The sequence below is a fragment of the Delphinapterus leucas genome, chromosome 19 (assembly GCF_059928025.1).
Source record: "Delphinapterus leucas isolate spDelLeu-1000000601 "Yukka" chromosome 19, BTC_Dleu_Yukka2, whole genome shotgun sequence".
In the NCBI taxonomy this organism is placed as follows: Eukaryota; Metazoa; Chordata; class Mammalia; order Artiodactyla; family Monodontidae; genus Delphinapterus; species Delphinapterus leucas.
In genome coordinates, this window is record NC_143147.1 from 25,058,621 (window position 1) to 25,073,572 (window position 14,952).

General features: G+C 39.1%; 1 protein-coding gene across 1 annotated transcript in view; it reads left to right on the top strand.

Annotated features, from left to right (window-relative positions):
* PSMD11 (proteasome 26S subunit, non-ATPase 11) overlaps positions 1–14,952 on the top strand; it is a 29,839-nt gene that overhangs the window by 2,617 nt on the left and 12,270 nt on the right. The window contains exons 3-6 of the mRNA XM_022595639.3: positions 5,297–5,421; positions 12,268–12,339; positions 12,740–12,797; positions 14,557–14,751. Of these exons, the coding sequence (XP_022451347.1) occupies positions 5,297–5,421; positions 12,268–12,339; positions 12,740–12,797; positions 14,557–14,751 (450 nt within the window). The remainder of the gene's footprint in view (positions 1–5,296; positions 5,422–12,267; positions 12,340–12,739; positions 12,798–14,556; positions 14,752–14,952) is intronic.

Below are 14,952 nucleotides of genomic sequence, written 5' to 3' on the forward strand. Positions count from 1 at the left end.
TTTCTTTTACGTGAAATGCTGCGTGAAATTTTTTTTTTTTGGTTGGAGTGAGGGAACATAGGAGTGCATCCATACAGTTTATTGGTAGTGTAATTCAATTTTATTGCCAACTTGTTGAGCTTTAGCTTTCTATCAGGAAGTTAAGAGACCTTTACACTCACTTCTTTCATTGAAGACTTTTGTTCTGCAGATGAGGGAAAAAAATCCTGTTCCCACTATATTGTGACCTGTGATTTGTTTCTCGTTCGGCTTTTCACTGCATTCCCTTACATGTGGGCAGTAGCAGCCTTCGGTGATTTCATGGAGCTGCTGTGATGTATTTAAGGTGGATAGTGACTCTAGGCCCCTGACTTCAAAATGACTAGGCATTTTGTGTCCAAGGAAGTGGCTTTGCTGTCTGATACACAATGAGTAAGACATTAAATGGAGAGAACCTTCCCAGGATTTCTCCACTGGTACCTAGGGCTTTGTGCCTGTTGTTGCCCAAACATTCTAGTTGTAATTGAACCATTGACTTTGCAAGCTCGAGATGATATTCTGATGATGGGTGTGTCCTTAGAAGGAGAGAGTCTTGTTGACAAGGAAGGGCTTTTGACCAGTAAAGTGACAATAGTATTTAGAGAGTAGCCTGCTTAAACTTAAAATGGATGAATTTTGTCAACTTTAAAGTGAATTTAGGGCTTATCTGATTAGAATGGATTAAACATGGTTGATCTCGTGAATTACTTTCCCCAAAATTATGTTGTTATCCAAAAGGATGATACGTGTAAGTTAGCAAAATTTCTTGAACTTGAAAACAAAGATCTTTTCCAGTTAAGGATGATAACTTATTAATTATTAGGCTCAGTCAATAGAAAGTTGAATAAAGTTGTATGAAATTGGGAGGATGTATTTATATGGATCTTGTACCTTATTTAAAATATCATTAAAAATATCTATGATGAGAAAAACCGTTTTTGAGTGCTTATTATGAACTAGTTATTGTTTTAAGCCCAAACAGGATTTAGCTTATTGAATCCTCGAAACAACTTGGTAAGGTATATACTATTACCTATTTTATACCTGAGGAAACTGAGCACAGAAAAGTTAAATATCTTATTTAAGGGCACTCAGCTAGTATGGGAGACTCAGAATTTGAATCCATGTAGTCCTATTTCAGAGCTCATGACCTTGAAGTATTTGCTTTCCATAGTTATCCACTTATGAGTTATCAGTGGTAGGTGGTGGTTTTTTCATTTTAGGCTGACTTCTCTCCTATTTAACATGTTTATGGATTCTTTTGCCTGTCAGTTAATGTGAGCTTGGTCCACATGAAATATAATTAATAAGGTAATTTTCCTGAAAGAATTAGAAAACCTTTTGATCATTAGTCCACATGAAATATAATTAATAAGGTAATTTTCCTGAAAGAATTAGAAAACCAGGTGAAATGATTTTTTTTTTTTGGCCGCGCTGTATGGCTCTTGAGATCTTAGTTACCTGAACAGGGATTGAACCTGGGCCCTTGGCAGTGAGAGCCCGGAGTCCTAACCACTGGACTGCCAGGGAATTCCCTGAAATGAGTTTCCTGTTGTTGAACGATCCAAATGTCTCTTTTTCTCAAGTAGAATGGATAATTAAAAACAGCATGTAGTATAGTCAGTGTTTCAGAAAATTTGTCCAAAAATGTTACTGCTTTGCTTGAAGTTACTATTTCATGCTTTACTCTCTCCTTATTTCTTGCCCTCCCCTCCCTGTGACCTACCTGAGAAGTTTAGAAGTGTACAGGGAAACTTATTGGAATTTAACAGGTGAATCATAAGAACTTTAAAAAACATTTCCAGGTTACTTATCATTGTTTTCTAAGAAAGACTTTGACAAGTATAGTAAGGAAGTTTCGGGGCCTACATTCATTTACCTATCTTTGCTATTAATAATTGATCAGTTTGTGTTGTTTCCTTTGATTTTTGGGTTCCCTGAGAACAGAAAATATTTCTGTTCCATTGATTTCCAATTTTGTTTTGTTATGCATTTAATATAGGGCTAGCACTGTGCTAAGTACTCTACTCAAAAAGTTTAAGGTAGGGCCCCTGATGGACATCAGTCACTCGGGAATTAGTGAACAAAACAGTGTCTGATGCAGAATAGTGATTGAAAGTAGTGGTGTTCGTCATCAGACATGATGCCTAGGCTCAGGATCTGCAGATTTCATAGCCTGAGACTCTTAATGGAGTGTGTTGAGTTCTGTGAGATTCTGAAAAGGAAGTTCTGGTCACACAGTTGCAAATAATTTCAGTAAGAATAGAAGAACTCAATATGATTCTATAAGAATTAAAAAAAAAAATCAGTGTGAAAATGTAAAGAAACGGAATATAACCAAGAACGACTAAGAAACAGTAATAGACTAAAATGAAAAATGAACTGAGTCTTTGGCAACTAAGAGGTCATTTGTTTTTCTGTTAGAAGAATAACTTGGAGAAGATACTGTAATGCTAGCAAGTGCTGGAGAGAAGGGCAGACTCCTTAGCTCATGTTTCACTTCTGCCTTTTCCAGGAAGGAAAATGATTTTCAAAAAGAAAAAGATAGAAATAACATCAGAAAGAGAGAATTAAAGCTAAGGTAGGTGAGAGAAGAGAGAGCAGGTAGTCTTTTTTTAAATAAGTTCAAGTTTCTAGGTTCTGACAACTTCTGTCTTTCAATATCAAAAGAATAGTTGTAGCAGATATATTTATAGAGCCACTATTATTCTGAGAAAAATCATGGAGGGTGGAGAGGTATAAGGAAACTGAGGATGGGCAAAACATTATTCCACTTTTCAAAAAGATAATGAAAAGAATAAATTCTAGACACTGTAAACTGGTAATCATCAGTAAAGTTCCAGGACAGATTATTTGATAAGTAGGTTTTAAGCACATAAAGCAGTGAGTTTATTAAGAAAAGGTTATTCCAAACTCACCTTGGTTCTCTTTGGTTAGCCTTATCAGACAGCAGATTTGCAGGGTTCCACAGGCAATGGCTTGCTAAGTGTCTTTGTAAATAAAGTTTTGTTGGAACATAGCCATACCCATTTGTTTACATACTGCCCATGACTGCTTCTGCACTACACTGGCTGAGTTGAGTACCTGCTGCTGAGACCATATAGCCCACAAAGCCAAAAATATTTACTGTCTGGTCCTTCACAGAAAAAGTTTGCCAACCCCTGGGATAGGAAGAACGATATAGACAACATAACTGATGTAAGCAGGGTCTTTGAACATTTGCCATGACAAATGGATCATTTGTCAACCTGGAGGGAAGTCTCTAGCATCATTCATAGGGATCTGTCCTTGTTCTTCTGGTCAGTATCTGGCAGTAGAGCTAAAGCCATATCAGAAGGTGTGCTTATTTTTGTAGATGATTCAGTACAGTAGAGAACAGAATTAAGATTCAGAGTTATGTCAAAGCCAGCAAGATTAAATTCAGTGTGGAAAGTATAAAGTTATATACTTAAACTATTTTATCAAAACAGAAGAACGTGGGGAATTACCTCTCTATGCAAAAAGACCTTATGGACTCAGTCTGAACAAAGAGTGCTATTAGCAAAAGCAAAACATGCTTCTTGCGTTACATGTGGCAGTCCAATCAGGAGAATTAAGCCATGACTACTGGTCTGACCCTACATGGAATGTTGATTCAGTTCTGGGGACCACAAGTGGCACATTTGCAAACTAGAGTTAATTCAGAGGAGGGCAACTAAGGTGACAAGGAATCTAGAAACCAGGACATTGGAGGAACAGTTGAAATAGTTAAAGCTGTTTAGCTTGGAGAAAGGGAAAGTTAGGGAGATATGAGTGATAGTTACCTTCAAATATTTGAAGCCACGTGGAAAGAGGGTATAGACTCATGTTTCAGAAAAGAACAATTTAGTTTGACCAACACTGGAATCGTCTACTTTCTGAATATTTCTGTCACTAGGGAGTGTTTAGATTTGTTCAAGCATAGAGGGAAATGCTGTTTCAGAAGGGACATTGCACTAGACTGCTTTTAAAAAACTATGATTATATAACATAATTGAAGTTTGCATAAATGCATAAGTAATTTGAGGGAGATAAATCAGTGTAGCCTGGCATTGGCATGGAAGACTCACTAGGACTTCAGCTGGACCTAAAAGGATATGTAAGATCTACATAGGTCGAAGTGATGGGGAGGGATTCCAGGTGGAAATGCAGCATGAGCGAGGCATGAAAGCAGGCGTGTGTGTAGTCAGTACAGGAGTGAATGCAGTGGCAGAATTGGAAAAAAATCTTAAGACGGTGGGATTCACAGGTCAGTACTGGGGAGTGAAGGGAAAGATGAACTTTTCCACTCTGCGTCAGGTTCCTTTTATACCTGACACAGTCTCATGTATCCTGTGACTGCGCAGGCAGATGAGGATTCAAGACCCTGAATTAGCGTTCTCGGGAGGGGGAGGCTTGCTTGCCCTGAATTCGAGTTCTCAGGAGGATGAGTCTACAGTTGGAGGCAGTGGCACCAAAGTAATTTTAACCTACATTCCAAAAGAACTTCCTTAGTTGTTTAGTTGACATATTCTCTAATTTTCACGTTTGTTTCTAAAGGTGCTCCCTTAGATTACTGTGCCACCCTTTTTTCTTATATAAGGGGTGGGGGGAACCTCTGTGGTTGACGGCTTTTTTGTCATAGTTTAAGACTTAGGTTTTGCCGATTAATGAGGAATTTTAAAAGGTTATAGTATAACTTTAAGGGACAAACACCCTAACTTTTATGTGAAAAGTTGATTCAGAAGAGTGCCATGGAAATTATATTGGTAAAAGACTAAGCTGGGCGTTACTTCAGGAAGGGAGGAAAAAAGGCACCTGGAATTGAAAAATCTCTGTTTAAGGGGAACTCCTGAGACAGACTTGGTTGGAAATTAGGAAAAAAAAAAATTTAACTCCTCTAACCTGATAAATTTGGTAGCTGTGGGGAAGTAATTTTGTCTAAGGTGGAAGAGGCATAGCATATTTTGTATTCTAGAAAACTGTTTTCTGAGAGTGTGAGTACTTTGCTATACTCATGAGGCAGACAGACATGAGCTTTTCCTAGGACCCTCACAGTAATCCAGAGGCTGAGTGGGGAATGGGATACAGATTTGGTATATGTTGTTAACTTTTTTGCTACTCCATTACCTGCCAAGAATGCTTTAAATTCCTACTAAGTTTCATTTTGACTGATTCCAGACATAATTACTGGTTTTATGATGTTGGGTCATTTTTTAATGGGTATTTTGTCCCTAATATTGATGTGTACTTTTTCCTGTCTGAATTGCCTTTCACACAGAGCTTGGAGGACTGCTGAAGTATGTGCGACCCTTCTTGAATTCCATCAGCAAGGCTAAAGCAGCTCGTCTGGTCCGATCTCTTCTTGATCTGTTTCTTGATATGGAAGCAGCTACAGGACAGGAGGTAAGCTACTTTAATGACAGAAGGTAGACAACATGGAGCAAAGTGTTGTTTCAGTGAAAGAAATGCCTGCCTGCATTGTGGCACTAATGTGGAAGGGACAACTGGGAGGACAGCGCAGGACTTATCATGTCAGTTTCTCTTTGTTACAGGGCATTTGATACTTTGGGTCTGTTCCATGCTTTGCTTTGTAAGTGGAGATTGTCAGTGGTCCCTGGAATCCTCATTACATCAGGGTCACAAACTGATTCTTGTCTTTGAGGTATTGTATTGCCACACCTTTGTAATGTTTTCTGTGTCTGTGGTACCTTTCATTCTGTGTCACAAAGCTCCTTGTGAGCACTAATTAAGTCTTGTGGCATCCCTTCTTGGCATGTCTTGTACTGCATTTATGCCTTTATTGAGGGGTGAGCATCCATCTGTTTTCGTCTTGTGTGTGCAGAAGTGACTGGTATACCTGTACATGTCATCTGTGAGTTCAGACTAGACCCTGAGCTGCACTGAAGAGTGCCTCTTTGGAATCACTGAGCCTCTTCCCATTCTTCAAAGGTAGCTGTATTGTCTGCAATTCAGGAGAAGGAGACGCTACCAAAGTTAAAATTCATTCTGTAAAAAGTGGCAGATTCAAGCAGGGCATATGGTGGTTGCTTGAATCTGTTTGTAGGAAGACTATAGTTGTTGTCTTTTCTGTAGATTTATTGATCCGCACTCACTGGCGCCTGCTATGTGTTAGGCACTGTTACAGATACTGGGGATTCATTTGTAATAGCATACAGTTGTTGCTCTCATGAGAATTACATTTTAACGATGAAGGCAGGTAATAAACAAATATATAAAACGTCAGATGGTATAAAGGCAGGGATAGGAATTGGTAGTTGTTTATTTTATATATATATACACACACACATATATATATATATATATATTTCATTGTTTGCCATAGCCTCTGTGGGTGTAAAAGATATGAAGGGGCTTAGTGGCATATTGAGTAAATAATGGGGAACTTCAGAAACCTAGGGCATACGGATCTCATTTTAAAATCATGTAAAATGGTTTTACAAAAACCATTTTGTAAAATCTGGTTTCTTGCCTTAATGATTCTTTGAAACCTAGTTTAAACACCATAAACTAACTTCATTGTAGAAAATTCATCTGTAGTGAATTCTTCAAATTCATTTGTTTCTGGGAGAACTGTGTTTCATGACAGTAGATCAAAAATAGATATGTAGATAGCTGCCTTTTGAACCAAAGCATTAAAATTATTTTTATGAATAATTTAAAAGAAAAAGTGATTTTTCTAAGGAGTACTACTCTTATATCTAACCCTAATTTTTTTTTTAAATTGTATTTGTTCTCATGAAAAAGTGACACCCCATCTTTTGTTTGAATTAGGATGCCTTGTTCTTTTTTCCTTGGCTACGCCGTGCGGCATGTGGGATCTTAGTTCCCCAACTAGGGGTCGAACCCGCGCCCCCTGCATTGGAAGAAGCGTGGATGGAGTCTTAACCACTGGACCGCTAGGGAAGTCCCCTAGGATGCCTTAGAATGGGCTGACCAATAAGTATTAGCTTGAAACAGACTAATAAATGTTACTTGGAACATTTTAGGCAGAAAAAACTAATTATCCAAGCTGCTTCTTTGACACTGAAGTCTTGGAATTTGTCCCTTCCCATAACATAGAGCTGACTCTGGATAGAACTGCAGTTGTTTAATGATCAGTTCTACTCCTTTATCTAAATTATTGAAATCATAATTTAGTGCTCTCCTGTAATTGGCTAGTGGGTTTTACTGGCCTTTGTCATGTATTCCATGTCTGGAGAGGCCCTCCTTTTAACTGTGTGTGTACATTGCTATTGTTCATTGCACGTTACTTTTTTGTCAACTAGAAACCTTTCTTCCTTATCTTAGGGTGAAAGGAAACACCCTCAGGTACTGTGTCATTTTATTGTCAGTGTCACCTTAGTGCTGAGTAAGAGCTGTTGGTTTCTTTTGTTTTTGATGTTTAATAGTGTAGCTTTTTTTTTTTTTTAAAGATTTAATTTTATTTATTTTTGGCTGCGTTGGTTCTTCGTTGCTGTGTGCAGGCTTTCTCTAACTGTGGTGAGCGGTGCTACTCTTCCTTGTGGTGCGTGGGCTTCTCATTGCAGTGGCTTCTCTTGTTGCATAGCACGGGCTCTAGGCGCGCAGGCTTCAGTAGTTGTAGCTCACGGGCTCTAGAGCACAGGCTCAGTAGTTGTGGCGCACGGGCTTAGTTGCTCCGTGGTATGTGGGGTCTTCCCGGACCAGGGATTGAACCTGTGTCCCCTGCATTGGCAGGTGGATTCTTATCCACTGTGCCACCAGGGGAGTCACAGTAGTTTAGCTTTTTATCAAGAGCGGGAGTCTTAATCCACTTAGCAGGTCTTCTTTCAGTAATTTTTGTGGATTATAGGTTATTTGCTTGTTTTGGAATAAATTATCAATCATCCAGATGGTGCTACTTGCACCTCAAATTCAACATGGCAACATCAACATCCAGCCATTTATTAAATTCTGTCAGTGCAACTTTCTTCAATCTCTGTTCTCCACCTCTTTTTATATTTGTTCTCTATGTACAGCTGCCATCTAGTTTGGGTTCTAATTCTTCTCTTTTTTTTGAGGTATTGTTGATATATACAGTGGGTTCTAATTATTTCTTTTTTTGTTGTTTTTTAACATCTTTATTGGAGTATAATTGCTTTACGAATTATTTCTTACTTAGACTACTGCAAAAGCCTCGTACCGCCATTTTGAGAGATATCCCCACCAAGTAACCCTCTGAACATTTTATTCCCCTCTCTGTTCACCTGTAACTTGAGCCTTCAGTGACTCTCTGTTGCCTACAGAATTAGGTATTACATGTTTTTCTACAATACAGCTTAGCATGACAGTCTGATCTCCTAGTACTCTATGAAATGTACCAAACATGCCAGCCTTGTTGGATACTTGCTGAGCAAGTCCTGTACAATCTTCATGATAGTACCTTTCCCTTCTGTAGTTCCATGTCAAGTACCACCTCCTCTGAAATCTTCCCTTGTTGACGTCACTGTGATCTTAACTCTTCAGTGATCCACATTGTATTTTGTACATGTTATATTTTTGATTATGCCTTGTATGATGATTACCTGAACATTTGCTTTATTTTCTTTCCTTTTTAAAATTTTTTTAAAAAATATATTTATTTATTTATTTTTGGCTGCTTTGGGTCTTTGTTGCTGCATGCAGGCTTTCTCTAGTTGTGGCGAGCGGGGGCTTCTCTTCATTGTGGTGCACGGGCTTCTCATTGCGGTGGCTTCTCTTGTTGCAGAGCATGGGCTCTAGGTGCATGGGCTTCAGTAGTTGTGGCACGCGTGCTCAGTAGTTGTGGCTTGAGGCTATAGAGTACAGGCTCAGTAGTTGTGGAGCATGGGCTTAGTTGCTCCATGGCATGTGGGATCTTCCTGGACCAGGGCTTGAACCTGTGTCCCCTGCATTGGCAGGCGGATTCTTAACCACTGTGCCACCAGGGAAGTCCCTTGCTTTATTTTATTTACTGTAATATAGTCTCATTTGGGTGAAACCCTATATCCCTTGTAGTACCACAGTGCCTTTCTCATTCCTAATTCATGGCTATTCCTTAACCATGGCTGCCTCTGACCTCACCTACCATATACTTTCTTTACAGCTGTAACACTGGCCTTTTGCCTTAGCTTTAAACTGTTCTAGCTTTGGGGCATTTTTATACATCTGACTTTTTTTTTTTGCCGCGCTGCATTGCTTGTGGGATCTTAGTTCCCTGACCAGGAATCGAACCTGTGCCTCCTGCAATGGAAGCACTGAGTCCTAACCACTGTACCGCCAGGGAAGTCCCGCTTTCAGCCTGATCTTAACACGGCTTTTTTCTTCACATCATTTTCAAGTCTTTGCTTACATCTCATTTCCTCAGAGACCTTCTGTTATCACCTTATCTAAAATACCTGTCTCTGCTTTCTTCGTATTTATTTTACTTATTAACATCCGTTTCCTACTTAGAGTGTAAGTTTCATGAGGTTAGGTACTGTGTCCTATTTACTGCTGCACCCTCTGCACTTAGAGTAGTTTGGCCCAGAGAAGCTACATAACTAGTATTTGTTGAGGGAATGTATGGATTATGCCTTCCGGATGGTAGGTGCTCAGGAGATACTTTGTTGAATTAAGACTTAAGTTTATTGACTTGAGATATAAGCACGGGGTATTGTTACTACATTTGTTTATGTGACTCAAGGCCTCTGACTTGGGGAAATTGGATATGGTCTTCTTCATCTTGGAAAATTCTAGGTTCTTTTAAAATTCTTTGATTGACTAATGGGAAAGGATAGAGGAGCAAGTCATAGGTGGATCACTGTCAGAGTACTGTTGAGGCCTGAGGCAAAATATGAAGTGTTAGGAGAGCTAGAGTATTGGGGAGTTTAACCAAGAGCTAGAGTATTGGGGAGTTTAACACCAAGAGTATGGGGGAGGGGATTTTCCTTGCCTTTTTGTATTTGGGGACTGACCATAAGTCAGATCTACAGAACAATCTTCAGCTTGCTGTATTCCGAAAGCTGGTATGATTCAGGTTAGGTTCTGGTCATTTGCAATTTGCAGTACTAAAGTTTAGAGCCTAGGAAGTGAGGCTATATGGGTGGGGTGGGGGACTGAGGATTGGGGTGGTTAGCAAGGGGAGAGGAGTAGAGAGTTGGGGTGAAGAGAGGAGCAAGAAGAGTGAACCAGATCCCTGCCAAATAGTGAACTGAAATTCCAGAGTTCATTCTACCTTCTAGGGATCTCTAGGCAGTTTCTATGGGAAGCCATTTTTTGGTATAGTCTATCCAGCTAAAACACAATAGGACATTTTAAGAAACGTTACATCAAAAATCCTGTTAATGAAACAATTATTTCAAGGGAAGAAAGGGAGTTTGTGCTAGAGAATTTCAGACTTAGAATGGTAGTTAATTTTTCCCCTTAGGAATTTAGTTAATAAAGGCATATAAAAAATGGTTAAGTGTATTTATTTAAAGCTTAAAAAATACCTAATCTTGACCATGTCAAGCTTTTGTACTCAAGTAGGGCTTCCTCCAGAAGCATGGGCTTCTTGTGTATTCTTATCCCCTTTATCAGTCATCATTAGCATTAACAAAGGACAAAACCTCTCAAGCTATGTAGCAAGGGCAGTGGCCTTTAAAATTTTTTCTTAAAACTAAAGCACTGGTTTCACCAATTATAGTCCCAGATATTGCAAAGCATGTACCCTGTAATTGATAACAGATAGGCAGTTCATGTTGTACAAATTCCCCGCTGTAGGAGAAATGTCTGTATTGACCTGAGTTTATTAAGGCTGGGTTGAGGTAGGGTCAAGTTGTGGTCCCAACAGCTGAATAAATGACCTTGGGTGAGTCACTTAACATCTGGACTGTCAGGGAAATGAGGACAGGTTGAGATGCTAGAGTAGAACTCAGTGTTTCTTAATTAGGGATATACATCAGAGTGGCCAACCTTTTATTCCAGACTACTGGATCAGGAGCCTAGGCGTTCATTTCTGCATTGTTTGAAAAAGCTTGCTGAGTAAAACTGATGGTAAGCATTTCTTAGCCCCCGAAGACACGTAGGACTGAAGATTTTTATTCTTGTTGCTAAAAATGTTCAGCAAAATATTTGCAGTTCCATTCGTGTCATGTACAGAGATATTACTTTGAGTTTGGCTTTTTAGAACAAAACTCAAAACTGTGAAATTGTGATTGGCTTGCTTTTATTTTAGGTTTTGTAGAATTTACTGTATGAGGGCAGTTGAGTTTAGAGTTGGGGATTAAGTAGCCACTAGGGGGCTCTAGTGAGTTATAAAGATTTCATTGACTTACTGGTGAATCCTCCAAATACCATGTAATGTCATCCATTTATCTAAAGGCAGGCCTGTCAATTTGGATTATGTCCCTTTACTTTTCCCTCCTTGTAACATCTCTTAAGAGAAATTGGGATTTACATAAAAACCTGTTCTTTTAGCACTTAGTTCTCTGGAAAGCTCAGTTTCTTTTTATGCTCTGATTATGAATCTTAACTCGCAGTAACAGAAGTGATACAAGATCTGAAGCTCTTAATATGTACTTGTCAGAGCTACTATGGCAAGGGTACCTATGGCATGTAGACTATCTAGCATAGAACACTACTTTACGTTAGTTACTTTGCATGGTACCTTACTGCTTGGGTAGCATATAGAACTGGGGTTCAAAGTGCCTTTAAAGAAAGCTTAAAAGCCCCTTAAAGTGTTAGGCTAATTCTCATTTCTTTTTACTTCCTTTAGTACAAGCTAAGTTTGCTGTATTGTGATGAGAATTGTTGGTTGCACTTCTTAGAATCTGGAAGGGAAAAGCCAGCTGGGCCTTTTGAGTCTTACAAGCAACTGTTAGGAGTTAGACACTTGTGCCTAGGCTGAGAATTTCTCCCCTTTATGACCAATATAGTCACATGAACACATTACTATTACTATTCAGGGAGAAATTTCTGCTTTAAATATTTCTCAGCCATTATAGAAATCTACATTCCAGCACTATGTATGTAGCCTGGGTCCCTCCTGGGACAGTAGAAGAGGAATCTTGAAGATGAAGCTGTTTTCCAGGGGAACACAATCTAAGCACAAAGATCCTTTGCGTGTAAAAAGCCAAGTTGATTTTCCATTATGCTATAATCATTACATATTGAGATACTGGGGATCAAGACATGCCACTGAGACAGTAAACATGGGTATGTAAGGAGGAGATGAAAGCTGTTCTCCAGAGCAAGGCTTGTGGGAAGAACATGAAGACATAATGTTGCACGTACTGTCTCTCCCTGTTGCAGGTCGAGTTGTGTTTAGAGTGCATCGAATGGGCCAAATCAGAGAAGAGAACTTTCTTACGCCAAGCTTTGGAGGTATGTGCCTACATTAGTACTGATTTCAGATCTCTAGGCATTTGAAGGACTGTGCATATAAGTAATACCATCGTGATCAAAAGTATTTTCAGCAACTTTGTATTATCCAGGCACCTGAAATTATTGGTAGCAGTGTCCCACTCATGAGAATTGCTCTGGTTGAAGTTTTGAGACAGACCTGCTGCTTGGCTCAGAAAAGTAAGCAGCAACGTGGTTTAGTCAGTCACTGGCTATAATAGGAGATAATATCATGGGCTAGATGATTTTTTAGGTTGAATTTGATGCTTTCATCAGGACTTGAATATTCGACAGTAACAGTTCTGTGACTGTCAATCTTTGATTTCTTTCTTTGGCTTTTTTCCTCCCCTTTCCGTCAGTCAATGCCTTTTCTCTTTCCTAGGCAAGACTGGTGTCTTTGTACTTTGATACCAAGAGGTACCAGGAAGCATTGCACTTGGGTAAGTAAGCTGGTGGAAGCTAGTAAGGCGTCTGTAGCTGGCTAAATGAATGTATTCCAAACCTGGCTACTCTTATTAGTTACATATTAATAATTTATATTCTGCCTACTTCTAAGAAGGATTTAGTGTGGCTTACATTTACTGAATCTGTCATGGAAAAATGCCATTTAGAAGTTCTAAGAAACTAACTGTCAACTTTAGAGAACAAAAGAGTCAAATTGCTCATATTTACTATCACATCTACTGTATCTGTTTATAATTCTTAAAATCTATTTTAAATATCAAGAAATTAACTGGGTGCAAATACATAGGAAACCTGAAGTGGGCCAACTAAAGGCTTTTCCTTTTGGCTTTTAAACACTGTGAAATCTTTGCCTGCTGTTTTTTTTTTTAAATTAATGGATGCATCTGGACTGTTTTCCCCAGATGGAAGAACACGGCTTTCGTGATCTATTAAGTTGAAAAAGTTGCCAATATTCAATTCTTATCCTGCAAAAATGGAAATCTCATGTGGTTCAAACAACTAGTAGCATTACAAAAAATAACAGGTTTATTGAGATATAATTCACAGACCATAAAATTCACCCTTTAAAAGTGTACAATCAGCGATTTTTAGTATATTCACAGAGTTGTGCCACTGTCACCACTGTCTGATTTCAAACATTTTCATCCCCCCAGAACGCAACCTTGTACCCATTAGTTGTCTCTTCCCATTAATTCCCCATCCATCATCTCTGCCTGCCCACCTTCCCAGGCAATCACTAACTACTTTTTGCCTCTTTAGATTTGCCTATTCTGGACATTTCACATAAATGGAATCATACAGTATGTGGTCTTTTTGATTGGCTTTTTCCCTTAGCGTAATGTTTTCAAGGTTCATCTGTGTTGTAGCATATAGCAGTGCTTTTATTGATGAATAATATTCCGTTGTATAGCTGTACAAGATTTTATTCATTCATCAGTTGATGGACATTTAGATTGTTTCCACTTTTTGGCTATTATGAATACTGCTGTGAACAGGTTTTATGTGGACATGTTTTTCTTTTGGGTATAATATACCCAGAAGTAGAATTGCTGGGTCATATGGTAACTCTGTTTAGCTTTTGAGGAGCTGCCAAACTGTTTTCCAAAGTGGCTACACCATTTTACATTCTCACCAGCAATGTATGAGGAGAGTTCCAGTTTCTCCAGATCCTCACCAACATTTCCTAATATTGTCTGTCTTTTTAATTTTAGCCATCTTAGTGGGTGTGAAGTAGTATCTCATTTTGGTTTTGAGTTACATTTCCCTAATGACTAAACTAGTGATGTTGAGCAGGGGGGAAGAAGGTCTATTTGGAGAATGTTAGTATATCCAAAGCTTTTTCCTTCCCCCACCAACCCTAGTGCCTGGTGTTTCTTATGTAGTCTTGTGATTATTGGACAGGAAGAGAGTGAGATCAAGTGTCTCTCTGAACTGGATAAGTAATTTCAGCATTTTCTGGGTGGGGATTCCCACTGTATTCAAATCTTAGGAGTAAACTTATATGATTCTCAGCTGTAATGTCCTTTGTTAGCAGAAAGGCTTCAAAGAGATCTGTGTTTCTCTTTGGAAGATAGCACATTAGCAGAAAATTTAAATCTTGCAAATAACCTCTTTTTGAGTTCAGGCAGGTTTCTTTATCCTGAGTGTTCTTATGAGGGTGAGAGGGAAATATTACAATTTTAAAATATTAAGATTATGACTAACAAAGGGGGTATATGTTTTTTCTTTCTCCAGGTTCTCAGTTGCTGCGGGAGTTGAAAAAGATGGATGACAAAGCCCTTTTGGTGGAAGTACAGCTATTAGAAAGCAAAACATACCATGCCCTGAGCAACCTGCCAAAAGCCCGAGCTGCCTTAACCTCTGCTCGAACCACAGCAAATGCCATTTACTGCCCCCCTAAATTGCAGGCCACCTTGGATATGCAGTCAGGTAACACCCCATGTTTTCTTAAAGCTCATCTTACCTCACAGGTGAAAGGACTGGGGGGTTGGGGCTGGAGAATAAAATTGGCTGTTTTGGCTCAAGCTTCCTCAGAGAAACCAGTGGAAGGTTGCCTCTCTCACTAGCTGCCCCCTCCTCTTCTCTTGCTGATAACTGCCTAAAATATACTAAGAACACGCTTAATCTGTG